The 27723-nt window shown below is 39.1% G+C and overlaps 1 protein-coding gene across 2 annotated transcripts in view; it reads left to right on the plus strand.

Annotated features, from left to right (window-relative positions):
* The first annotated feature begins 4494 nt into the window (after nucleotides 1-4494).
* Nucleotides 4495-27723, plus strand: part of yeats2 (YEATS domain containing 2) — a 36797-nt gene continuing 13568 nt past the window's right edge. Inside the window, exons 1-18 of one of the 2 annotated variants that reach the window (XM_083525495.1) lie at nucleotides 4495-4790; nucleotides 5280-5557; nucleotides 6689-6786; nucleotides 11079-11171; nucleotides 11333-11554; nucleotides 11962-12074; nucleotides 12437-12598; nucleotides 12978-13089; nucleotides 13693-13737; nucleotides 14802-15024; nucleotides 15113-15331; nucleotides 15623-15772; nucleotides 16700-16794; nucleotides 22648-22830; nucleotides 22993-23245; nucleotides 24493-24654; nucleotides 25115-25221; nucleotides 25437-25580. In XM_083525495.1, coding sequence (XP_083381621.1) covers nucleotides 5458-5557; nucleotides 6689-6786; nucleotides 11079-11171; nucleotides 11333-11554; nucleotides 11962-12074; nucleotides 12437-12598; nucleotides 12978-13089; nucleotides 13693-13737; nucleotides 14802-15024; nucleotides 15113-15331; nucleotides 15623-15772; nucleotides 16700-16794; nucleotides 22648-22830; nucleotides 22993-23245; nucleotides 24493-24654; nucleotides 25115-25221; nucleotides 25437-25580 — 2481 coding nt within the window. In that variant the 5' untranslated portion in view covers nucleotides 4495-4790; nucleotides 5280-5457. The remainder of the gene's footprint in view (nucleotides 4791-5279; nucleotides 5558-6688; nucleotides 6787-11078; nucleotides 11172-11332; nucleotides 11555-11961; nucleotides 12075-12436; nucleotides 12599-12977; nucleotides 13090-13692; nucleotides 13738-14801; nucleotides 15025-15112; nucleotides 15332-15622; nucleotides 15773-16699; nucleotides 16795-22647; nucleotides 22831-22992; nucleotides 23246-24492; nucleotides 24655-25114; nucleotides 25222-25436; nucleotides 25581-27723) is intronic. The other variant, XM_083525496.1, reaches the window with a different exon arrangement.

A 27723-nucleotide genomic window follows, 5' to 3' on the forward strand; every position in this document is an offset into this window, starting at 1 on the left:
GACCAGCTCTATACCCTCTACAGGGTGCTGGAGGGTTCATGGGAGTTTGCCCAACCAGTCCACATGTGCTTTGTGGATTTGGAAAAGGCATTCGACTGTGTCCCTCGCGGCGGCCTGTGGAGGGTGCTCCGGGAGTATGGGGTCGGGGGCCCTTTACTAAGGGCTGTCCGGTCCCTGTATGACCGAAGCAGGAGCTTGGTTCGCATTGCCGGCAGTAAGTCAGACTTGTTCCCGGTGCATGTTGGACTCCGGCAGGGCTGCCCTTTGTCACCGGTTCTGTTCATAATTTTTATGGACAGAATTTCTAGGCGCAGCCAGGGGTCGGAGGGTGTCCGGTTTGGTGACGACACGATTTCGTCTTTGCTCTTTGCAGATGATGTTGTCGTGTTGGCTTCATCAGACCAGGACCTTCAGCATGCACTGGGACGGTTTGCAGCCGAGTGTGAAGCGGCTGGGATGAGAATCAGCACCTCCAAATCCGAGGCCATGGTCCTCAGTCGGAAAAGGGTGGCTTGCCCACTTCAGGTTGGTGGGGAGTTCCTGCCGCAAGTGGAGGAGTTTAAGTATCTTGGGGTTTTGTTCACGAGTGAGGGAAGGGTGGAACGGGAGATTGACAGACGGATCGGTGCAGCTTCTGCAGTAATGCGGTCGATGTACCGGTCTGTCGTGGTGAAGAAGGAGCTGAGCCGCAAGGCGAAACTTTCGATTTACCGGTCAATCTACGTTCCTACTCTCACCTATGGTCATGAGCTCTGGGTCATGACCGAAAGGACAAGATCCCGGATACAGGCGGCCGAAATGTGCTTCCTCCGCAGGGTGGCTGGGCGATCCCTTAGAGATAGGGTGAGAAGCTTAGTCACTCGGGAGGAGCTCGGAGTAGATCCGCTGCTCCTCCACATCGAGAGGGGTCAGCTGAGGTGGCTCGGGCATCTGTTCCGGATGCCTCCTGGACGCCTTCCTGGGAAGGTGTTCCGGGCGCGTCCCACTGGGAGGAGACCCCGGGGAAGACCTAGGACACGCTGGAGAGACTATGTCTCCCGGCTGGCCTGGGAACGCCTTGGTGTCCCCCCGGAAGAGCTGGAAGAAGTGTCTAGGGAGAGGGAAGTCTGGGCATCTTTGCTTAGACTGCTGCCCCCGCGACCCGGCATCGGATAAGCGGGAGAAGATGGATGGATGGATGGATGCATCATGAATAAAGATTAAGGATTATGTTACAGAAGCAGCGATTTTAGCCCGAGCTGTGGCACTACCTCCACCATGCCTGACTATTGCCTATGTATGTTTTGGATCATGAGTGGATCCTTTCTTTATCTGCTCTTGCTATCACATTGGTAGAGGTTCATTTTGCTTTCAGAATGGTTGTGGTTTGTTTTTTATATTTCTCTGCCAAATCCAATCTGACCATCTGATTCTTACTGCTGATGAATTGTGTGCATCTTCTCGTTTTTGGCCTCTGTATTTTCCGCTCTCAAAGTTTTGTTTGAACTGTGAATTATGTTGATGATGTCACTGTTGTTTTGGGGTTTTTCCTTCACAGCATGGTTCCATGTTTCTGTCAACAGCTGTTCTTGTTTTCCTCAATTGAAATGTTGTTAGAACACAAGTGGGTTCTTTCATTTCCAGGATTTCCAAATTGTTGTATTTTTTATTCCCACTGCTTGTGCAATAGCTTGCTTTTCTCCAATATACTGCTCTAATATTTGAATAGCTTAAACATTGGGAGGTTCAAATGTTTAAAGTTGTTTAACAGATGTAAATAGCAGGAAATGGAAGCTGAAATTCTGACCATCATCCCCATTCATCTTTGATCTTAAACATAAATGTCTTTTGTGCATGATGAAAAACAGAATAGGCTTGCTAGCGAGTTCAACTACTTACAGAGCGGACTGTATGATTCCCAAATGGCCAAGCAAATATTTTAAGATAGTTGCAGAAACATATGAAGGGAATGATACATCACAGCTGTGCTCTGCAGAATCATCTTTTTCCCAAGAGGTCCAAATCATGATCGAATTATAATTCATTGCGTTTGGTACTAAATATTTTTGCCTGTTGCTCATTGAGGCATAAGGAAATATGCCAGATTTTTTAGCAGGTCTGAGCTTTTTTGTTTTTGTATTTCATTGGAAATGCAAGGCATAGCATACCATGTTCCAGAGGAAAACAGTGATACAGATCATAAAAATGACTGGAATTATACCTCAATCAGCACTCTACTGTAAACAGTGAGCATCTGTGTGTTACATTTAAAGCGGTCCTTCTTATGTAAAAAAAAACAAAACAAAAAAAACTAATTTTTAAGCCACCTCTTACTAACCTCATACACAGGTATTTCAAATGTGTTTATGTGTCTAATTTGTACACACTGATAATAATTTCCTCTTCTAATAATACTAAGTGTTAACAAAAGACAGCATGTTACGCATGTTAGGGTAATCAGCATAGTGCATTTTACTTCTGCTGATTTCTATCCTGAAAGTTATGCAAAATCCTTCCACAGAATAATATGACATTGTATAATCACACATAGTCTTCCACAAATAGAGTATACTCCTGCATGCATAATCCTTTTGTCAACCATCACCATGATAAAAACAATAGAGCTCGAACACAAAGTCAGATAAAAGCTATACGAAGAAGTACTTAGGGAGTTACATGTACCATGCAGTGCTATGTGAGACACAATCAAAATGTCCAGATAATCAAAAGATTGGCAGGAAATGGACAGATTAACATACCTTTCCACCCTTTCCCCCAAGCCAGACAGTGAAAAAGATTATGAGTGAGACTAAAAAAGAACTTCCCTTGTTGCTTAACCTCAAATCCCCACTGCCTTCTCAAAAGAGTGAATGTTATTATAACAGCAAGAGTTGGACCACTTTTTACTAATGCCCATGGATTTGGAATGTTATGTTCAGTAACCAGGTGTCCATACACCTTTGCTCAAGAAGTATAAGTTGTTCCAAAGAACAACTGGATTGTAAACATTGCACAAAAGCAAGCTTGTAGTAGTCCAAGGTTCCTGTGGGTGAGGGATATGAAGCAGGCATTTCCTGTGTATGGTAGAAAAATGCTAATTGTTTGAAGCTTGTAATAAAATGTTATTATAAATGCATAAAAATTATATGTATAATCTGAAAATATCCCTTGTTTCCTGCCTCATCGTCAACCAATGCGCTTTAATTCTTATTTATTTATTGTCATATTTACTACTGCAACATAAGCTTACTATTTAAATTGGTTGGATTTTAACTGCATTTCATTGCCTCTGTACTTTTATAGTAACGATAAAGATAACCTAGCATAAACTAGCCTAACCTTAGCATCATGAAGTTTATATATTTGTTTTAAGGTTTATGAAAGCTACTATCCTGGTTTTATACTGCAAGGATAAGTGTTTCCTCCTTTACTTTCTACCATTAAACTGTATAGTTGCCATATTGACAGTATTAACTAGATGTACGATATCTGATGGAGTTACAATAATATAATTGCTTTACGAAATCCTTCCTCGAGGACAGGACATTATTTACATTCTTACGTTCCTCCTTATCTGAAAATATACAATTAGTGTCATTTTGTGTGTCTTGGAGGAATTATCAAGGAGCCTGCAATTTGTAAAGAGGTTTTACATAAGATTGCATGGCAAGAGTTTAAGAAAAGATCAATCATGATTGTATTAAGAATGCAGAATGTAATGACTGAATGGATTGTATTTTGGACAACCTGGTTCCTGTAAGCGATGCTTTTGTGATTTGTTCTCCGACAGCTGTAATGTGTGAGCAGGTGGCTGTGGTGTAATTGCACAGGTGTAGAAATATTCTGGGGCGGATTACTGCAGACAAAACGTCCATGTTATTTTCAAAGCGAGGATATAACAGCAGATAAAGGAGGGGGGGGGGGGGTGTTAAATGGCTGCAAACAAAAGATCTGTTTTACTTTCTTGAATTCTGTATCCTTATAGTTTCCCTTCAGTGTTACTACCATCCTAAACCTTCTCCCGCATGACAATGCTCCTGTCCACAGCTAAAACCCAAGTGGAAGTAGTGTGTCCTACACAGATCCTTTACCTCAAATGAACTTTTGGAATGAAGTGGAACACAGATTAAGCACCTCAGACCTCCTCATATAAAACCAGTGCCTGACCTCACTAATGTGTCTAAATACAAGTTGTCCCTCAAACAAACTTCTATCCCTGTCCTTCCTCGTTACCCCCAATGAAAATCACAACATCTGTAAATCCGCCTCCTGTCTTTTACTCAATACCTCTGTCTCTAAACCATACAACAAACCAGGTCCCAGCACAGTCTTATAAACTTTCCCTTTCACTCTTGCAGATACTCTTCTATCACTAATTATTAAATTAATATTTAAATCATATAATATGTATATTCATTACATTTGCACGTTATTGCGCAATAACGGACCCCCGACTGCCCCTAAAACTCCCCAGGCCGCTGAATCCGCTAAAATGGTTTGGAGTTTAGCGCCCTCTTGTGGACTCTCCCTGAAATGGCGAGGCCTAATTCTCCATGCTGCTAACACACATGGAATAATGCCTGCTGTTAGCCTGGGCTTTAGCTAGCGTCAATCCAAAACAAATGCATGTCCCTAACAGTGCATATTTATCCCGCATGCTGTCTGAGAAGCCAGAAGTTAAAGAAGCTGCAGAATTGTGGAGATTTGCAGGCAGAATGAGCTCGCTGTTTGTTCAGTGAAGCGGCGAGCGCTGTAACTTTTGCCCGCGTTTAGAGCCGCTGCTGTGGGGTTTTGTACTGTGACAGGTAACGGTACATTCACTGTTGTATCATTAGCTACACTTATTTCACTTGTTAACTAGTTCTTACTGCGCTCTGCATTCAGACTGCAATTTACACAAGTGTAGAATGTAAAATCATCCCATGCAGTAGCAAAAATAGTTTTGAATGGGTTATTTTTTTATCTCTACCAAACTGCCAGCGAAGTATGTTAGCTACACGCTAGCAAGCGGCTCGGCTAAGGCCTCAGGCTTTCACCGGCATTTCCTGAGACATGTGTCCGGGCTTTGGGGACGTTATACCGGTTTGAATGCAGTGTTTAAGCGGCGCTAAACACATACAACAATTACGGCGCTAACGTTATTTCGTTTCATTGTCGTGCACGAGGATAACGCCTTTTATTATGGTCTGGTTTATTTGATGTTATTTATTTTAGTGCTTTGTTTTGCTTTAATGTTTGTATAGAAAGTAAAGGGTGCATGCTAACAGCTAATAGCTTAGCATGCTAGCTAACTGGAGCAGTGTGGGGGAGACTGATATAGCTGTCAAGTAGGAACAACAACCCGAGCCGCTTTTAGCGTTTATTTCTGAAAATCTGCTTTTTTATTTAAAACCTAAAGGAAACCATATGTTTTATATTTCCGACAATTTAAATGCGAAGCTGCTGATTTGAGCTCTGGTGGTTTCAGATTGAGCAAATATGTCAGGAGTTAAAAGGAAACTGGAGGATAAAGATCCAGACTATGAGGACATCACCCAGGTGCAGGAGAGCAAGAGGAGCAAAGTCCTTGAACGGAATGGTAAAGAAATGTCATTCTGTATGCTATACTGTGTGGGATTGATGGGGTTTTGTGAAAGGTAACATGACAGTGTGTGTTTTCAGGGGTATGAGTGGAGCAGGTGCAGTAGGGCTGAGATACAGAGGTGTAATCAGGTTATTCATCACATTCCTGCTCTTGAAGGAATTCTGATCAGTCCCATTTCCCTCAATGATCTTTATTTATACTTGCGCATGTGAAATTTTCTGCTCAACTTAGTTCTGTTTAAGAAATTGGTCCTTTAAACCACTGTGACTCTATCTGACCTGCAGCAGTTACTGATGAATGAATGAATGAATGAAAGTAGTAGTAGTGAAAGCAGTGTTTGAATGAACACGGCTTATGCTTGTCCTGAATAATCTGATTGTCTGCGAGAAAGTTTAAAGCCTGCATCCACAACTTTGTTCCCACAGGACTTCAGTCCCAGTGCAAAAATCTACTTGCATTTAAAATAGCACAATGTCACTACTGTCTTAAGAACAGTGTGAAAATCGCTGTGCTGTTTGGGCAGCGAGATGAAACGCTGCATTATATCTTTTCTTGTACTTTTCTAGAGAGAGAAAGAGAAGTTGAGGTGAGGAAATAAGGGATAACAGGAATGTCTAGTGGATGTTCTACAGCATTAAACTTAACTATAAATGGTTCAAAAGAAAGTTTTTATTTGCCGATCAGATCAGAAGTTGCCGTTTCTTGGTAAAGTCTGGTATCAGAGGAATGAAACACTTTGCGATGTGCTGTTATTGGAGAAAGGTCTATTTTTGGGTGGTAGCACTAATGCTGCTTCTTAATGGACTGCATTAGTCAAGTCAAGTAGGTTTTATTGTCTTTTCAACAATCTACAGTGCAGTACACAGTGAAATGAAACAACGGTTCCTCAGGACCAACGTTCTACAGCAAACAACATGCATGAACAAAAGGACCACAGAACTACACAGAACTCTAAAAGGCCATAGTGGATTATTTATTTGCTTAACAACATACCATGTTCTGTGTTATTCCTTACGTGATGTGCACTCTGAACCCATGTGTACTCTGAATGAAGTTTTAAGCTTCCTCTCTCTCTCTCTCTCTCTCTCTCTCTCTCTCTCTTTTCACTTTTTTTTTTTTTAAAAGCACGGGACGCCACAATACAGAAGATCGAAGTGATCATCAAAGACCAGTTTACTCTGGAGATGAAGAACAAAGAACATGAGATTGAGGTCATCAGCCAGGTAAGACCAGCCATTGTGTAATGTCAGTGGGACTCTGAGTGGGATTTGTTTATTTATGGTCTTTTAAAAAAAATAATAATAATTTTCATTGTGGAAAACTAAATTTCTGGATTCGATTATTGCTGTCATGTGCTGCATCTGCAAGTACTTAATTTTTAGTTTGGTTTTTATTTATGTTGCTGTTCCATATATCTGTTCAAGTCTCCTTGGTACTAGATTCGGATTGTACTTTATTGTTTTTCTCAACATTCACAATATTCACATAATAGTAGAGCATCTTTTAAAATGTTTTGAAGCACGTAGTCTTCAAAACATAGTCTAGAGGAACCAGACTCAAGAGGGAACCCATCCTCATCTGGGTTGCACCGAATGTCTATTTGAAGCAGATATACAATGCGGCGGGGTACAGTGATGACGATCAGAAGCAAACTGCACTCCCGAGTCAGTGCAGCAGACCGCCGACACCAACTACAGTCCAATCCATCCTCAAAGCACCCGTTCTACTCCGGAATTACATGGAACCACCCAAGGTGTTGATGAGAGACCGTCCCAAGCTGCACAGAAGTGTGAAGTTCCACGGAGGGGAGAGGGGCAGGAGTCCCGAACACTGGTTGGAAGGCTGTTTAAACTGTGGGGCTTTATAAGAAAAAGATCTGCCCCCTGCTGTAGTCTTCATTATTTGAGGAACCAACAGATAGCCAGCACCTTTTGATCTAAGTAGGCGTGGAGGATCATACTGGTACAGAAGTTCACTCAGATACTGCGGTGCGAGACCGTTAAGTGCTTTATACGTCAGTAGTAGTATTTTATAATCAATGCGAGATTTAATTGGAAGCCAGTGTAGACTGATTAAAACAGGGCTGATGTGGTCATATTTCCTAGATCTAGTGAGGACTCTTGCTGCTGCATTCTGAACTAACTGAAGCTTATTTATGCACTTACTCGCACACCCAGACAGTAAAGCGTTACAGTAGTCTAATCTAGATGTAACAAAAGCATGAACTAGTTTTTCTGCATCCTGTAACGACATCATATTTCTAATTGAAAGAGAGCGATCCTGGTAATATGATTCACGTGAGACTCAAAGGAAAGACTCGAGTCAATAATCACACCAAGGTCTTTGACAGCCGTACACGCTGAAACAGAAACACCATCCAGAGATGCTACGTAATCGGAAAGTTTACTTCTAGCTGCATGTGGTCCTAGTAAAAGTACTTCCATCTTTTGAGCAGAAGAAAGTTATTAAGCATCCACTGTCTAATGTCCTTTACACACTTCTCAACATTGTTAAGCTGATCTAGCTCATCTGGCTTTGCTGAAATATACAACTGTGTGTCATCAGCACAGCAATGGAAGCGAATACCATGTTTATGAATGATTTCACCAAGAGGCAGCATATATATAAAGAGAAAAGCAGTGGGCCTAAGACAGATCCTTGAGGAACACTAAACTTTACCTCATAGAGTGTGGAGAACTCACCATTTACATCAACAAACTGATCGCGATCAGTCAAATAAAACCTGAGCCAAGAAATAGCTGTTCCCTTTATTCCAACAACATTCTCAAGTCTAGCAAGCAGTATAGTGTGATCAATGGTGTCAAAAGCTGCATTAAGGTCGAGCAAAACAAGTCAGGCGAAAAAACCCTGTAACAATAACAGGTCTATGATGAGGCTGAAATCCTGACTGATACATTTAAAAATTTTTATTCATAATTAGGTGTGAGCATAACTGCTGTACTACAACCTTTTTTTTTTTAAATTTTTGATATAAAGGGGAGATTTGATATTGGTCTGTAGTTGGCCAGCTGACATGGGTCAAGGTCAGGTTTCTTAATTAAGGGGGTGGATAACTGCCAGTTTGAAGGATTTTGGTACATAACCAGTGCTAATGGAAGAGTTTATTATTTTTAAAACAGGTTCAATTACCTCTGGAATTATCTGTTTAAAGAAACTTGTAGGCAAGGGATCGAGAATGCAGGTTGATGATTTTGATGAGGAGATTAATGAAATTAAGTCATTCTCATGAATAGGAGTGAAGCTTTGTAGTTGATTGTCTGCTATAATTATGCTGCTGTCTACAGGGTTACTTGTAAAATTATTTGGATTTATATTAATTGTCTTGATTTCTTGCCTGATGTTTACAATTTTATTATTTAAAAAGTTCATGAAATCATTACTACCTATTGATGGTGTGCATGTTAGTGCAGTGCTTTTATTCCCTGTTAATTTTGCTACCGTGCTGAATAAAAATCTAGGATTATGCTTGTTATTTTCTATGAGGGTGGAGAAATATGCTGATCTAGCAGCACTAAGAGATTTTATATAATTTAAGAGGCTCTCCTTCCATGCTATTTGAAATACTGTTAATTTTGTTTGACGCCATTTACGTTCTAATTTTCGAGTGGTCTGTTTTAAGGTGTGCGTATGATCATTATACCACTGTGCTAATTTTTTCTCCCTGATCATTTTGGTCTTAAGGGGAGCTACATCATCTAGAGTGTAACGAACTGTATACAGTAAACCTACTGTATACTCTGAATATACATTACTGTGCAAAGTGAACTATGAAAAACTATAACTGGGAGTATATATAAACAAACACAGCATATCGAGTATAAATAATAATAAATAAATGATGGTGGACTGGATTGAGATGAGTAATGAGTGTGTGTTAAGTTCAGGCTGTACAGTTCGGTAACACACTCGCATGCTCCATTTGTTTATATGCAACAAACTAAATAATTGAACAGTATAAAGATGAGCATTGAACAATCAATTATATTACTGTACAGATGAGCATGAACAGAACTTCTTTCCTTAGAACGAAAAACAGCTTAACACACACTTCACATTCAGACATTTAGTTTCTCCAAAGATTCAAGTGAAATGCTTTGCCATGTCTTTTGTAAAACTTGGGTGCCAGTATTGTCTCCCAGAGCTGGAACTATGCTGCCACCCAACCTCATAGATCTTCCTTTTAAAGATATTTCACAGGTTCTCAGTAGGATTGAGTTCAGGGAATGATGGCCACACCAAAACGTAAATGGTGTGGGTTTTTTTTTGTTTTTTTGTGCAGAATGTGATGGTTCTTCTGCATGAAAATAATTTTTTATTTTGGAAGGTGCAATTCTTCTTTTATGGCACAAAATGACCCGTTAGGAACTCCACATATCTCTCCAAGGTTATTTTGACACCTCAGGGGTCCTAAAGAGACCTACCATCGAAGTTCCCAATATTCCTGCCCAAATCATTACTCTTCCACCTCCTTGCTGATGTCACAGTCTTGTTGGAACGGGGTGGAACTCAATCCATCCACCCTATCCAGTGTAACATGGAATTAGTCAGTGGAAAACAAACAGTTTGCAAACATTTCTCTTTGTGAGCTTTGGTTAGGGTTAAACAAAATACAGCTTTAAGCAGAACTGACAGCCTCTGAAGGATCCTGCATCAAAAGGTTCTTGCAACTCCAGAGACACCAGCAGCTCCAAATATCTGTTTGCTGCTCAACATTGATTTATTTTTTTTTTTTCTTAATTTTTTACAGCGGCAATTTTACGACTCTTAATTTGTCTTACAGAAATCTTGCTTAATAAGCCTTCATCCGATTGAATTGTTGTGAATCCGTCACAAATCTTTTGATAGTTTAATGATCTCTGTTCAGTTTCTGTAATGAATTGGTTGTTTTTAAGCCTTTTGTAAGACATTAATTGCTTGTTCCTCTTCAGAAAGATCTTTCTTCCTCCCGATATTTTGAGAACTGTGACTTGCTTAATAATGTGGAACAGCGTCTTTAACCAGGTTTCCTTCTTTAACTAAGATCACCTGGCAAACTAATTAACGAAGATTGATACCACAATATATAAGGGGAGAAAAAAATGAAATAAAAATGCTTTCTTTGAAAACCTGGTGCATAAATGTTTACAAAAATGTTAGTTATATAATAATTTTGAAACACGATGTAATAACACTGTAACATGCCATTTGTATTTGTTCTGAGGTTGTATTTACCTAATTCTAAGACCTAGTCAGATGGCGTATATGTCAAGTCAAGTCAAGTTTATTTGTATAGCGCTTTTCACAACAGACATTGTCTCAAAGCAGCTTTACAGAAAACAAATATGTGTGTATGAGCATTTGTTCACGCATTAAATAAAGACTGTACTATAGTTAAGGAGTTGATTTTTAATGCAACAACCACAGTCTCCTTTAACCACATTCTCATTTAAACTGAATCTCAAACAAATGCCATGTGCCAAGTATAAAATATTATCAACTGTTGTCTTCTCTGTAGCGTCTGAATGAAGCGAGAAGAATGATGGACAAGCTGAGAGCCTGCATAGTAGCCAGTTACTATACCAGTGCTGGGCTGACCAAAGCTTCTGAGGTAAAACTGAGCTCATTTTGCATGATATCACTTTGGAAAAGAAAACGATTTACTATATAAATGTATAAATTTACAGTAAGGCTTTGTGAATTAGTTCCATTATGGATTATTTAAAACATTTGCAAAACATATAAACACTGTTTATTGTTTTTCTCCTAAAGTCTTCAGTGAGTGATTTAAATCATCCAGCTATCAAGCGCTACCTGGGGTCCCCCTCTCGCTCATCATCCCCTTTAAACCAGGGTTCTGAGGCACAATCTTTAGGCCACTCGGAGACAGAGTCGCTGAGCCAGCCAACAGAACCAGGAGAGAGAGAGACCCAGGCCTGGAAAGACGAAGATCTCCAGCAACCGGAGCGCAGACCGGGACGCAATACGGGCAAGGTGAGGCGACTGAAGTCCTGTGTGTACCAATAACTGATCAGTATTTTCGGTATAGGTTTCTGTCCCCCTATTCGTGTTTTGTGATGAAACAAAAAAAATAGACATCATGAAGATTATGATGATATGAATTATTATTATTGTGATTATAGGATCTGTGTTTCCTAGTCTCATTAGTATGTCTGTTACAAATTTGAGTTTCTGGCTACACTTGTTTCTTTAATGTGAGCTGGTTAACAAAGCCGTGGGCAGTATGTTGAACAGCGTACTGCACCGCTGCATGTTATGCCATCAGTTTTCTGTCAAGTACTTAAAAAGATATAATGTTACCTGAAACACAAAAATATAACATTATACAATATATGCAGATATGAATAATTTCTTTTTTCCTTAATATCTTGTCTGTACAGGACACATTTGGTGTGCCATCATCTGTAGACCAGCACATCACATTCCACACTACGGGAGAGGAGGCATCACGACTTTATGTGAAGAAAACCATTGTTGTGGGCAACGTATCAAAGTACAGCACCCTTATGTTTTGTCTTGTCTTTGGTGTTCCTGATGGTGTAAATGTTTGATCTACTGATTCATAATCTTGCTGTGGGTAGTGATCTTGTTGTTGGTACACTCTGTTTGACTGAGCTGTGCAGCTTAATAAAAATAAAAAAAAATTATTAAAAAAAATCTGTATTGTACCCAAAAGTATTTTAGATGACTGTTTGACTGAGCTGTGCAGCTTAACATTTTTTTTCAAAAGTTTGAGAACTTATCATCTGTAGGAATTGTTACAAACCTCATTTCATATACCAATGATGGTATCATGTCTATTATGTCTTTGTGAAATTATCAGTTTTAGAATCTCTCTCTCTGTGTCTCTCTCAGGTACATAGCTCCTGATAAAAGAGAGGAGAATGATCAGTCCACTCATAAGTGGATGGTGTATGTCCGAGGTTCACGGAAGGAGCCCACCATTGACCACTTTGTAAAGAAGGTTTGGTTTTTCCTCCACCCCAGCTATAAACCCAATGACCTGGTGGAAGTCAGGTATGTTTATAAAAATTGGATCTTTTGAACATGCTAGAACATTGGGTCTTAACTCCAGTTACTAAAAATTGGGGTCTCAGCAAAAACACTTACGTATTACGTATTACGTATATATATATATATATTTACTTATATATTTATCATTTTCTATCTTCCTTTCTTTGCATGTTATTTGTTGGCCTCGTTCACCTTGTAAACTAGTTGTGTTGTTTGACATTTATATGTTAATGTGCACAAATGTAATTACACCAAACACTGCAGTACGTTACATAATTAAACATTACCTGTGTAAATATGACTACTGGCTGAGAGTGTGTGTGTGTGTGTGTGTGTGTGTGTGTGTGTGTGTGTGTGTGTGTGTGTGTGTGTTAACATGCAGTGAACCCCCATTTCACCTGACACGGCGGGGCTGGGGTGAATTTCCTGTGCGTGTGCAGATCCACTTTAAAGACCAGAGGAATAAACGTATTGATATCATCCATAATCTGAAGGTCAGAGTTTTTCCCGATTGCTGCACTGAGCTGTGAATCATGTTCTATCTTTTACTCACACTGTCTTTCTCTCTGACTGTCCTACTGTCTTAGTTTTGTCTTCCTATTTGTTGCACTCACTAGCTAAATAGCTAAATCGCATGACTTGCACACACATGCCATGTTCGAGAAAATTTAAAACAGACAGCTATGCCTAGTTAAACTGATAGTCATGCATCGTTACAGTGCAGCACAACACACTTGGGGAATGTTATCTGCCCTGTTTTGCATATAGCTTACATTGACAATGAGAGAAAAAGCATCTTCTCCAGTAAAGGATGCCTTTGCGTTATTGAGACTCATGATCTCTTTATCTCGTGATCTCTAGATTTGCTGAGGAGAAAGTTTTAGAAATGTAATCATTCTTTGGCAAAAATGAAAACTTAAAGTTAAGAAGGTGGAACAGATAACTGATTAAAAAAAAGTTTGTTGGCTTTTTTCCTGCAAGACAGACGTTTTGTCTTCAATTTCGACTTTGGCTTTTGGTTTTAAATACATAATACGTTTTTTTGTAGGTTTTACCCATTAGTTGCTGACCTTTTTTGTTTTTCTGTGTTACCACAGCTGGACAGGACATACACAGGACTACAGACTCTTGGCGCAGAGACGGTATGAGGCCATACGATGACTCCTGGAGATCACACAATGATCATGTTTAGTTTATGTCAAAATTTGTTTTTGGAACTTTCTGAACCTTGCTTGGTGTGTTGCCTGCAGTTTTAACTGGTCAGTGGAATGCTGACCTCATTTTCTAGCCTCATCAGGCAAACATGCATCCACAATGGGACATGATTAGTAGATTTTTGACATGTCTCAGCATGTGCAATGTTCTGACAGTACAAGGGTGTTTTAGGGCCACTGTTTAAATAAAAATACTGGATTTTTATTTTATTATTATTACTGAAAGTTGTACTATTTCAAAATATGATTCGCTGTGTTGACCCCTAATGGGAGCAGCCGAAAGAAGTACTATTTCAGAATATAATAAATATATAAAAATCTATTATAAATAAATAATAAGAAGAAATAAATATCTAATTGTGAGAGGAAAACTTGTTTTTTCAGTTGTCACAGAATATTTGAGGAAAGATTTAATTTCCTGCTGCATCATCATATTATTATTATTATTAGTATTAGGAATTTTAACAAAATTGTGTATGTTAGTTTTGTGTTGTTATTTCTACTGCTGGAATAGTTATAGGTAGTAGTTGCCTTCAAGGATATTGATGGGTACATCTACAGTATAACAGCTCCAGTTTAACAATCAAGCTTCAAAGTTTTATGGCATATGGACTCGCCTTAAGATTTTATTTTATGGGTTTATACGGCATAATACATTGGCGGATTGATGCTGTGCGTCAGGATCAGTCATTTTGATCGTTTCACATGACCTAATGAAAAAAGTAATCATTGAATGTTAACTACCAGATATGATCTAACATAACTGTTTGTATAATTTTCTATTGTCTACTTATTTGCATACTTGGTAAGAGTTTACAGATTTATATGGTTTTCTGCTCGTTTGTGTGGTTTAATAGACTTTTTGCTCCATTTCAGTTAGCGTCTCTTATATGTATATAAAACATTGCATGTGGGTTAATCTCTCTTGCAGTCATATGTCTAATGTGTTGGCTGCAAAGTCATGGTGATTGTTTTACTGCTTTTCACTGTAGGTGGTGGATGTTGAGTTACACAGAAACTCCCTGGGTGAGGACTTCATCCCTTTCCCTTCTTCCTTCTCCTCATTATCCTCCTCCTCTTCCTCCTCCTCCTCTCATCTGGCAAGTTCAGCTGCTTCTGGTGTGTTGGCTGGAAAAGCTGCAAATCAGAATTCCCAGAATTCTTGCCGTGCTATGTCACCTTCTCGATTGTCTCCTGACTCTAGCTCAGAGAAAGGTAGGGAGACTGTCAGATGTCTAGGCTTCCAGTGAAAACTTTAATGTTGCATTTCTGCATTAGTTAATTTCTATTTCCTGTATCCCAGGCGTGAAGAGCGAAGTGGTGAGATTGTCATGTTCTGAGCTGCGTACTGGGTCACAATCCAAAAGTGTGGAAAAAATCACCCAGGGATCTCATAGTAGCTCAGCATTTCAGCCAATCACAGCCAGCTGCAAGATCATGCCCCATGGACAGGCACCCAGTCCTGCAGAGTCACCTGGAAAATCATTTCAGCCCATCACCATGAGCTGCAAAATTGTATCTGGTGAGAGTTCATAGTTGAAGGTTGAGTAGTGCCAAATTCACATGTTTATGAAAAAACACTTTTTTCAGGTGTTTTTGAATAATGATTCATGGGGACATTTCCAGTTAGTAGTCATGTAGCTGCTTCTTAATTTTTTATAGTTGAGAGGTTACATCTACATAGTATTTATTTATTATTTTTTTAAATAAAACAAAGCTCTTGGGTAGACATGGTTAGGTTCTGCTGTTTGTGACTCTGTTCAGTTTGTGTGTTCACTTTATATGTTTATATGCATGTATTTGTACATTCCAGGTTCACCTATTTCAACCCCTAGTCACTCACCCTTGTCTAGAACACCCACCTCCACGCCTGTCCACATAAAGGCCAGCTCATCTGTTAACAACGCTTACCTCATCGCTGACAAGCCAGGTCAGGTGATCAGCATGACTACGCCCACTGCAGGTATTCCCTTTGTCCTTTAGTTACAGTGCTATCATTTCTACTGATGGTTTTAATGACAATTTTACATATCTTTTACATGAATGATGTTTATTTAAGGTCTTAGAAATGCAGATAAACTCTATGGGATTATAATGAGGGACTGCATTCAGTGTAGTGCAAAGAAATCAGAGACGAATAAAAAGTAAGAACTGACTAGAGAGAGGAGCCGTAATCATCAAATAAAGATAAAAAAGAGGCAAAGCCTACAAAGAGAGAGAGAGAGAATAAAGGTGTATACAAGTGGACCTGGATCACGGTGATCTGTGCTTTTTAGATGACCAGAACAAAAGTAAATATAACATCACTCTAATAAACTGTACTTACAGTGGTGTGAAAGTGTTCTTTCCTGATTTCTTTTTTTTTTGTTTTTGTGTGTGTTTGGTCAGCAACAAGGCTTTAAATACAAACAGTGATTGAAATTTAAACGCTCATAGTTTGCCAAAACAACATATTCTCTTCCATTTGCCTAGACAGGCAGGTTGGGTCCAGGGATTCATGCCACCTGATGAATTTTTAGGCGTACTGGTGTTCAAAAGAAAGTTTTTCCAGAAGTAATTAGTTATTAACGTAGTGCATTGTTTTTTTTTTTCCCTTCATTTATTTTCTAACGGCTTTTTACATTTTTTCATTTCTGCTTACTGTGCCATATTCCCGTGACATGCAAGTATAATTGCACTTATATACGCATCAGCTGTCCATCTGTGACCCGTTCATTTGTTCAGAAATATGCAAGTGTTCAACTGAAGGGAATGCTCAAATAGCCAGTGTGTGTACTCTAGAGAAAATAATGGCTCTGGAATGGCCACAATCTTTAGTTCTTTAAAAATGTTTCTCTGTTGTACATTATAAGGTGATGAACTGTGTTTTTTTTGTTCTGGTTTTCTTTAGGAAGTCCATCGGCCAAACAAAGTTGCACTGCACACGGTGCACGCTCACCTGCTCCCAAACTTCACTCAGGCAGCTTTCTCTCGTCTGGAGTCAAGGTAAGAAAGGGGTAGGGGGAGTGGATTTTTGAGCTGGGGAAAAAACACAAAGGATAGCAAAAGTCTGAGAGAAACAATTGCTAACATCTAGCTGCAGCATTTTCGATCCTTGATACACCAGTAAGGGAGCAACCTGAAAACTTTTTGTATTTTCATACTTTCTTATCTGGTACTGGTTACTCACCTTACAGCACTCCAATTTTAACGGTGACGTCATCCATGAGCCACTGCCTTATGAGACAGTAGAAAGTAAAAAAGCAGGCAGTTATAAGCGTTTTTTGTATTTCTATTGGAGCAAACAAATTCCTGAACTTGCTTTCATTTGTTGGTATGAGTGTTTATTAAAAGCCATTTTGAGGCCAAAACTTGTGCCATGCTGCTAAAATCTACAGAGAATCAAAAGATTTCACAGCATTTATCGCTTATGCTTTTCGGAATCAACCTGCTTTTGTGTCAAAGCTGTTCTGTTTTTATTCTCTCTGGTTTTTCTCACTGCCTGCTGGAATGTTAATGTTGACAGGTCTGCGTAATGACAAAGAGAGGATACGTAGGTGTGTGACACTAAATCCCAGTTGGAGCATATTGCACGCATACAGTGAGAAATGGGGAGGGGAGAGTGTGCTGCAGTAGGACTAGAATAATCCTGTTTAATGTGTTAAAAAAAGGTTGTGAGGAAAAATTTGCTAAGATGCCTGACAGAATATAACTTGCATACTTGTAGACATGGGAGACTGATCACTGTGTCACAGCCTGTAAGGGGGTGATGCTGTAGCCTGTACATATCTTATATATAGTATACATTTTTTATTATTTTACTTGACTGTGCATGGTTCTAGTCCAGTGGTGCCTTCTGTCTGCACTGTGTGTATATAAAATCTTTGTATTTTTTTCAGTGTACATTGTCATTTTATTAGCCAAAGTTATTTGGTGTGTATAAAATTATTGAGTGTGTGACCATGATGTTGTTATGCACAAATTCTCAGTAACACTCTTATCCGTTAGCGCTAGTAACGGTGGTCCCTTTTTACTGATGCTATAGCAGCATGTGCACCATATGTGTATCAGGAACAGCATCGTACACCTACTGGCCATTTTTATTTAATTTAATGACATTTTATTTTATTTTATTTTGGTATCATTGAACAGAAGTCTCACACTGAGGTCAAACAGACCTTTATGTCACTTTAAAAACGTTAAATATTCGCCTTTTTATGCTTTTTTTATTTTTTTATTTATGATTTCCGATCACTGAGACTGTGCTCCCTGTCCAAAGCTGCCACTATGATTTTCTCCCCACTTCCCCAAATTAGGTCCTCCTCTCAGTACGGGTGCTGTGACTTTCAAACACCCTGCCCCTTAGTTTACTCCTGAGTCTGCAGCATGAAAGCTACTTGCAACCAAATGGAACACCTCAGTAAAAGGTGGGGCTGATGCTGTATGTGTTTGCCTACAAGGATGATGTTCCACTTTAAAGTGCCTACACCCACTGTCAAAGTTATGATGAGGCAAAACCCTAGAGCCCATTTATTTTTATATATATATATATATATATATATTCTCGTCGGTGTGCTCCCCTAATTGTCTCTGCGTTATGTTTGTATGAAGGATGAACGAGGAGGACACCATGATTGTTGAGTCAAACATCGTCTTAGAACATAACACCCACGAGTTCTGGGGGAACCACTGGATATATTTGTATACACAGAGCAAAAGTTTGGTATCCTGATGATTTGCATTATTTAAAACACCATAATTACTTTAAGACGCTTACAAGGGTATTTTGTCTTCATGCTACATGTTTGTTTTCACTAATAATAAACATACATTTGCATTAAGCATCATTATTAGTCCACACTTAGGTTGGATTGCAGTATGATTTCAGTTGATTCAAGTAAAAATTAGAAAAAAATTTATTTAAGGTACATTTAGAACAGATCAAAATGTGCACTTAAGCGATTTATGATGAGTTAACATGACTATCTTGCGATTAATCATGATTAAATATTTGAATTGGTTGACAGCGCTGATCTATAGAGAGAAATGCTGGTCTTAATATAACAGCTATGCTGCTGTGCCCATTAAAATTTAATAAGCTAATGTTAACTGACACTTCTTCTCTGCCACAGCTGTTCCAACACACACCTTCTGTTCAATATCAAAGCAGGTGTTCAATATCAAAGCAGGTGTACTGTGATGCCAGATTTTTGACATAAACTAAGGATGACCCTAATGCCCCCATGTGCCTGTTGATTCACCATCATGCCATGTTCTCTTATCCTTTTTAATGGTTGCAGTATGTAGGGAGGCATTACCTTTCTGGGTTGTCCATTTGTCCAACTGGTAGAGGGATGGAATTATCACTGTAATTAACAGATCAACTGATTAGAAAATAGAAATAGTTTTATGAGTATCAATGTCTGCAATAGTTCCTTTTAAAGCTTTCTTCAAGTTTGAACTATATTTTAAGGGTATTTCTGAACTATGGATTAGCAACAAGAAGGGCTCGACTTGGTGGTCGAGGCGTCCTCGTCCTATCTCTTTTCAGTGCATTTAATTAGTTCCTTTCTTATTTCTCTTATGCTCTTACTTAATTTCGCTGTCTCTCTTCTCTCTGTTTCTTACGCCTTTTATGAACTGCAGCCTTCTGGCTGTTCTCCTCTGTGCAGTGACAGTTAGTGCAGATTAGGGAATTTTCTGACTCTATCTGGGACAGGCTCAGAGGGTGTTGCAATGTTTTCTGTCCCCTGACACTACTGGCTATTTTCACGCACAAAGATATTAATAGTTCCCGCCAGGCTGAGCAGTGAGACGCATTCAGCAGCTGTGTGTGAGAAATAGTTCTTTAAATTGAACTATATTATATTCAATTCAATTAATGTTTTATTTGTATAGCGCTTTTAACAATGAACATTGTCTCAAAGCAGCTTTACACAGATTCTTTATAAGTGTAAGTTTGTCCCTGATGAGCGAGCCGTTGGCGACTGTGGCAAGGAAAAACTCCCCGAGATGACATAAGGAAGAAACCTTGAGACTCAAGAGGGAACCCATCCTCATCTGGGTTGCACCGAATGTCCATTTATTGCAGATATACGAAGTGTGCCTGGACGAAGTGAGGAGATCTGTGGCGAGAAAAGGGGCAGGAACAGTGGTCACTGGATCCTGGATCAGGAGCATGTTTAACTCGACCGAGAGAGAGAAGAGAGGGATATGGATTATTATGTGCCCTCATTGTTGTATGAAAGTTAAGGTCACTACGCAGTTGGGACTTCTGCAAAACTCGTTATGGCAGCATAACTAAAAGGGGGAACCAGAAGGTAACACAGACATGAGCTAGAGACTCAAAGGACTTTTGTACATCGTTCTGGATAAGGGCTCTGGATGAGGACGCCTGCTAAATGCCACAAATGTAAATGTAAATGTAAACATGAGGGATCTCTGGGATAAGAGACGACCCACCACACCACCGTCAACAAACCTGAGTGAACGTGTGAGAGTGAGGGGACGACAGCATACAAATATTTCCTTTCACCGAACACTTTATATCCATGTTCCCTCCAGATCTGCTCCTTTATCTAAGAAAAATCTACTGATAAAAGACTTGACTAAATAAATACGTTTTCAACCTCGACTTGAACACTGAGACTGTGTCTAAGTCCGGAACACTGGTTGGAAGGCTGTTCCATAACTGTGGGGCTTTATAAGAAAAAGATCTGCCCCCTGCTGTAGTCTTCATTATATGCTGTACCAACAAATAGCCTGCACCTTTTGATCTAAGTAGGTGTGGAGGATCATACTGGTACAGAAGTTCACTCAGATACTGTGGTGCGAGACCGTTAAGTGCTTTATACGTCAGTAGTAGTATTTTATAATCAATGCGAGATTTAATTGGAAGCCAGTGTAGACTGATTAAAACAGGGCTGATGTGGTCATATTTCCTAGATCTAGTGAGGACTCTTGCTGCTGCATTCTGAACTAACTGAAGCTTATTTATGCACTTATTCGCACACCCAGACAGTAAAGCGTTACAGTAGTCTAATCTAGATGTAACAAAAGCTAGTTTTTAAACTAGTTTTTCTGCATCCTGTAACATCATATTTCTAATTTTAGCAATATTTCTAAGGTGAAAGAGAGCGATCCTGGTAGTAATATTCACGTGAGCCTCAAAGGAAAGACTCGAGTCAATAATCACACCAAGGTTTTTGACAGCCGTACACACTGAGACAGAAAAACACTACAGAGATGCTAATAGTAAATCGTAATCGGAAAGTTTAATTCTAGCTGCATGTGGTCCTAGTAAAAGTACTTCCATCTAATCTGAGTTGAGCAGAAGTAAGTTATCAAGCATCCACTGTCTAATGTCCTTTACACGCTCAACATTTTTAAACTGATCTCTCTGATCTGGCTTTGCTGAAATATACAGCTGTGTATCATCAGCATAGCAATGGAAGTGAATACCATGTTTATGTATAATTTCACCCAGAGGCAGCATATATATAAAGAGAAAAGCAGAAAAATCATTTACCACCTTAACTACCGCCGTCTCTGTGCTATGATGAGGCCTTAAGCCTGACTGATACATTTCAAAAATGTTATTCCTAAGTAGATGTGAGCAAAACTGCTGTGCTACAACCTTTTCTAAAATCATGGATCTCTGTCTCTCTCTCTCTCTCTCTCTCTCATAAGACTGCAGTATTCCTCAGACACCCAGGAGCTCTTGGCCCGATAAAGCACCTGTAAAGGCCGCTAGTTAATGCTTGTGTCTGTTAAGCATATTTGTAGAATTTCTAGGTAAGGGTGTCTGATAATGTACTCATGTCAGTGCAATAGGTAGAATCAGCAATTTTCAAGCCACTTCTTTGTAATATTTCTCTTTACATGTCATGTCAGCATTATATATCTTATTAGAGGGGAAAAGCTCCAGGCATCCTCCAATCATTCTGGACCAGGGTGTATGTCTGCTTGCCTTTCAGTCATATTGCATTTCTTACCTACAGTGCATGTGTGTATTTTAGGAGTGTAGCACTAAAACTAGAAGCGAGATTTGTTTAGGAGTTTGGGGTTTTTAAAGTATTAGGACATCCATCAGCATTATTCCCTAGACATGTAATTCCCATCTGTGTTGGGATTGTTTTTAAGTGTGTTAATGTAAGTCTTGTGACTCAGTATGCTTTGCAAATTGTATAAATATTCTGTGAACTTCCACTGTCTATATTTATTTCAGTGGAATTTCGGTATTGTGAAATGTCAACCCCAATAGTTTGCAAGGCTGGTGTTGCTTGTAACTTCCATGTTGATTTTTTTTTTTTATGTTCTTTTATTTTAAGTCTGAAAAATGTAGTGAGGAAATTACTCAGTAAAAGCATTGGAAGCAATATTTTCTCTGACAGTTCTGTTATTCGGCAAGTTTGTAAATCTCTGATTACAGAGCTCATTGTGGAAACCAGATGATACCGATGTCCTTTATCACGCTACAGTGGCTATGCAACTAATCTAGTACATGTTGCTTATACACACCAGTACTGCTAGTTATTTATAGAGTTTGTATATTTGTTTAGAAACACATCAATAATACGAGTGTGGAATCTGGAATAGTTTTTATATTCAGCTGTGGTTTAATTCATGTGTACTTACAAGATCTATAGTATAATGTATAGATACCCCCCCACAAAGCAGTTTTTTTTTTTTAAATATTGCCTCATTTCTAATGCCATTAAGTGTCATTTAATACTAAAAAGAGACAGTTACCATAAACTCTTTAGAACATTGCTGTTATACATACATTGTGGAATGTTATGCACAGTGTACAGTTTTGACAGCGATCACATCACCCTGATGTTCTTCATCGTGTTGTAGGTGATCATCAAGCAGGAGCCAGGAGAAGTGACCACTCAGACATCCTCACAACAGCAGACCGGTACTACTGCATCAGCCCAGCCACAGCAGCAGCAGTATGTGACTGTGAAAGGAGGTCACATGATTGCTGTGTCACCTCAGAAGAGTGGGGTCGGGTCAGGGGGTGGAGCCACACCTACCAAGGTGATTTAGTCTATTTAGTTAATAACTGAGGCACTTAGAAGTATGAAGAAGTGTTAAAATAAGTTAATCTCCTCTGGCAAAACTTAATTGTTGCTTTGCTGTCAAATGACTCCAGAAAGTTAGATCATAAATAAAAGTCTATTTTTCTTTTCTTTTTTGTAGATCGTGGGGATTCCAGTTGGCTCTGCCCTGCAGTCTGCAGTAAAGCAAGTGGCACTTGGCAGTGGTCAAATCATAGTTAAGTCCAGCCCTGCAGTTTCCAAGGTAATGGGACAGAAGCAGGTGTTGGCGCAGGGCGTAGCTAAGGCAATTGTCAGTGGGGGCGGAACCGGTACCAGCAGTGGGGTGTCTGTACAGCAGGTGCACACCGGTACCAAATCAACAGGAGGATCGGGAGGCAGTGGCAAGAGTGGAGGTCAGAGTTCATTACCTTTTATGTTTCCTCAAAACAAAGTTTAATCATGCCATATGTTTGTTGAAACGTATTAATGAATGTGATATTTTAGGGCAATATAACATACTATTTCAACTCCAGTTTAATGGTGCAAACAGAAGCAACGTTCACACAAATTGAATGCTATCAAAGCACCAGAAACATGCAACTGCTTATTGAAATCTATTAAAGAAAAATTTACATTTTGTGTAATGTGATCTTTGTAACGTTCCGATGTCAAGATGCCAACGGTGGTAATCGAAAAGATTAATCGAGGCCAGAAACAAACAAACATATGGAGGGAGAGAGAGAGTATTTTGGGAACAGAGTGTGAATATGTGAGATGCAGAAAATAACTGAGCGAGTGAGAGAAACATGAGGGATGTGAAAACATTGAGAACTAAGGGAATGAAAAATTGGGATTAGTGAGAGGAGTGTTGATTAGAAGAAGCAGTATGTAGAGTTGGGTGTAATTCGCATAGCAGTGGCAAGACATCAGATCTGCTCATAATAGATCCTAGAGGTAATTTGTATAAGGAGCATAATAAAGGTGACAGAATCGATCCCTGGGATAATCCGCAATTAAGGTGGGTTACGGAAGACGAATCGACACCTAGATTAACTAAAACACTTCTCTTAGAAAAAAAGGCCTGGAACCACCCTCAAGTAGGGTGTTTGTGATTCCAATTGACCGTTCCTGGTCGAGATTAGATAATCTTGTGGTCAACGAAATCAAAAGCTGAGCTTAAATCTAATAGCACTAAAGCTACAATGTCACCAACGTCTATGGTCATTTATATATCTAATGCATTATATTAGATGAGGCAGAGATCGAGGCTTAAGTCAAGCCTGGTGCCTAGGCTGACTTCAACCTAGCGGCGTTCCCGTTTTTTTCTCCTTCGGCGTCTTTGCCCTTGGGGTTTGAAAGCCTCTCCAACGTAGGTAACCGGATAAGTTTGCCTGTGGGGCTGGTGGGTAAAACTCCTAGTTGTTTAGGTTGGGGTATGTCCCAGAAGACTTTGGCATTGAATAATAAATGTCTAAAGGTTATTGCAGATCGTAGGCAATCGGTGATTAACATAAAAGCAACATGGTCCATACAAACAAAAGAAACATGGGGGTCAGACGGCAAGCCACACACATCTGCGCCATCTTCATGCTCCTCATTATATTATCACTGACTTCTTTTAACAAATGCGCTAACTACAGTTGTCTGTCTGCATCCTCAGTAATGGCAACGCTGCAGTTGCCGGTGAATAACCTGGCTAATTTGGCGAACCTGCCTCCGGGCACCAAGTTGTACCTGACCACGAACAGCAAGAATCCATCAGGCAAGGGCAAGCTCCTGCTCATCCCACAGGGAGCCATCCTGAGAGCCTCCAATACTGCAGGTCAGGGCTCTTTTACTTGGCTATACGGACACACTAAACTTCTATTTTAGTAGAATCTGTCTGTCTTTCCCTAACACTAGTCCTATTGGGTCTGTAACTGTTATTATTATTATCATTATTATTACTGTCAACCCTTACTTTCTTCCATTTGGATTTTGGATAAAATTTCTTGAATGTTTTAGTAAGAACTGAGGAAAGTAAAACATGAGCTGTAACAAAGGATGCATATTTTACATATTTTCTGGCCTTGTATACACACAAAAATTAAAACACACACACCATTTTCCTGGCAGTCAGTATAATAATTTTTTTTTTTTTTGGAACCCTGATGATAAATTGTGACTTAATGCTGGTAAGTTTTGAGCGAGTCCTTATTATAGATAGAGATATCGAGCCATTTTTTTCACGTTACTCTTTTAGCTGCTAAAATGCTCTCACTGTGTTTAATTTCTCTCTTTAGCGCAACAGTCTCAGAGTTCTTCCGCTGGTTCTGCTCAGTCATCCAGCAGCAGCACTGGATCCAGTAGCCTGTCCTGCACCTCTTATATACTGAAACAGACCCCACAGGTAACACACCTCCACACTTCAGGACTCTCTGCACTGATCAAATACTATTCTAGTGTTTAAATTTTGATCCACTTTTAACGTTTCATGTTTTATTTTTTTTATTTTTTTAAAATGAAACATGTTTCATGAGTTTTTGGAATAAATCAACATCATCATGTAACAACAACACGGTCTGTCTATAATGTAGTGACTCCTATTGGTATTGATCTTTCCAGGGCACATTTTTGGTCGGCCAGCCAGGGGGTTCTGGGAAAACGGGCACTGCCAGTTCCACAGGTCATGCTGCAGCTAGTCCCACCTCCATTACCCAGCAGGCCATTAGAGTTACAGCAGGACAGAAGGCGGCTATTCTGGCTCAGGTATGTGTTGTGAAAATCTTCGCATGACAAATGGGTATATGAGTTGAAATCAGTTCAATATTAGTTTGACATAGTTATATATCTTGATGCTTTTTCTTCAGTTTTACTTCTGAATTATAACTTCTGAATGGAACTAGAATAAATGGATGATAAGTGTCACCCACGTGTTCTTTCCTTTTGTAAAGCTGCTTTGTGACAATATCCACCATTAAAAGTGCTATACATAAAGAATTGAAATATTTATCGAAGCAAGGTTCTTGTTATTCATAGTGTCAGAATCTTTAGGTTTTGTAGAAGCAAAATGAGATCCCCATCTGTGCAGATTTATGATTTGTAGTAAAAGTATATTCATGCTGTAAGTAGTATTGTACATTGTAGTATGATATTAGCTGTACTGGGCAAAAATACATACAGGACATCAAAATTATTGCAAGTATATTGTTACCAAATATCAATGTTAAATCAGAACTCACTATACTTTTAATAAATCTAGGCAAATAAATCGTGGCTAATAAGCAGGCTTTGGTGCATGTGTGGGTGGATGTGTTCTTGAATTCTTCAGGAGTTGCTGCTGAGTATTGAATGCGCACCTGCGCCGGGATTCTGCAATATGCGTGTCAGTTTGATTACCCCACAAATTATTTTCTGTACTCAAAAACAAAATGGGCATCAAAAATAGCACTGTATATTCCATTGAAATACCGCCTATGTGTGGGGGAGAGAATAGGACTGATAATTGTGATGATAATTATTCATAAATAAATATAAAATTATTACTGTGGTTATGGAGGAAGTGTTTGTTGTAGACTGGTCAGTAGGGTTTGCATAATAGACTTTTGGTATGTTGATGGTGTAGTATTGCATGGTACAGTGATGATATCAGGCAATGGTGATAGTTGTGTATCCACCACCTCGTTCTGTTTGCCTGCTTTCTTTGACACACATTTTGGTTGAATCAGATTTTGAGTATTAATTGCCTCTCCTTACACTCTCTTCTCTCAGCCTACAGTGTGATTCTAGAGCTCTGTGTGTTGGTTAAATGCATTTGCATGCTAAGAGGCAAAAAAGCCTAAGATTTGCACGCGCGCGCACACATGCGCACGCACTTATCCTTCTCTCGTGTTTTTTTTTCTTCTTTATACAAAGTAATCTTTTTAGGTGTTACCTCATATTGCAGAAACCACTGCACTAACATAACAGAATTGTTCACCCACTTCCTCTCAGAATGAAAGTGGTGTTTGTTCCTAGTTTGCTTAAATCTACTCTTTTGGATGATTGTTTCCCAGTGAGATCTAAACATTAATAATGAGATCCAGAAAAAGATTGGCCAGCCTTTACTTATTACATTTCATATTACAAAAGCTCGGAAATAAGTTTTTCTCTTGTATTAGACAATAGAAATCTGCTAAACAGGTTTGTGTCTAGGGGTGTAACGGTAAATGTATTTGTACTGAAATTTCTTTTGGCTTTCGGGTTCAGTACACGTTTACCGAATGCAATCCTTTTTACGTGCGAAACAAAGTTATAATCTGAGTTCCATCAGGAGCAAAAAAAAACCGCAAGTTTGTTTAGTCTCCACCTCGCACTCCTTTTATTATTAAACTTGAAATCATACATGGCAGGGGTATAAAAATAGTTAGCGCAGTGTCACTGTGGCTACTCACTCTGTACCGGAAGTAAGATTTGTTTTGCACATGCATGAAAACGGTTAAGTAGAGCATATTTTTTAGAAATTAAATATTTAATATAAAACACACCAAATGGGTAACGGATGTAAACTATTTTATTAAATTTTTCCATTTATTTAATTTTATTCAATCAATTTATTTTGTGCCAATTTAATTGATTACTTAATTTTATCAAATAGTTCAGCATTAATTTCATCATTTTGTTTTTATAAAATATATAATTTTTAATATTTAACCAAGCAGACATTTTATTTTATTTCTTTTAAAAATGTTCAAATGTTTATCACAAATGTTATAATAATAAAAAATGGCAAGCAATTTTGTCATGCAATTTCTTCCTCCTAACCGTGACTGGAAAAACCAAGGTACGTACCGAACCGTGAATTTTGTGTACCGTTAAACCCCTATTTGTGTCTGCCTCTGATTATTACTGTGGCATCGAAGTTCCAACCCGC

Source organism: Silurus aristotelis (genome assembly GCF_946808225.1).
Source record: "Silurus aristotelis genome assembly, chromosome: 22".
Classification (NCBI taxonomy): domain Eukaryota; kingdom Metazoa; phylum Chordata; class Actinopteri; order Siluriformes; family Siluridae; genus Silurus; species Silurus aristotelis.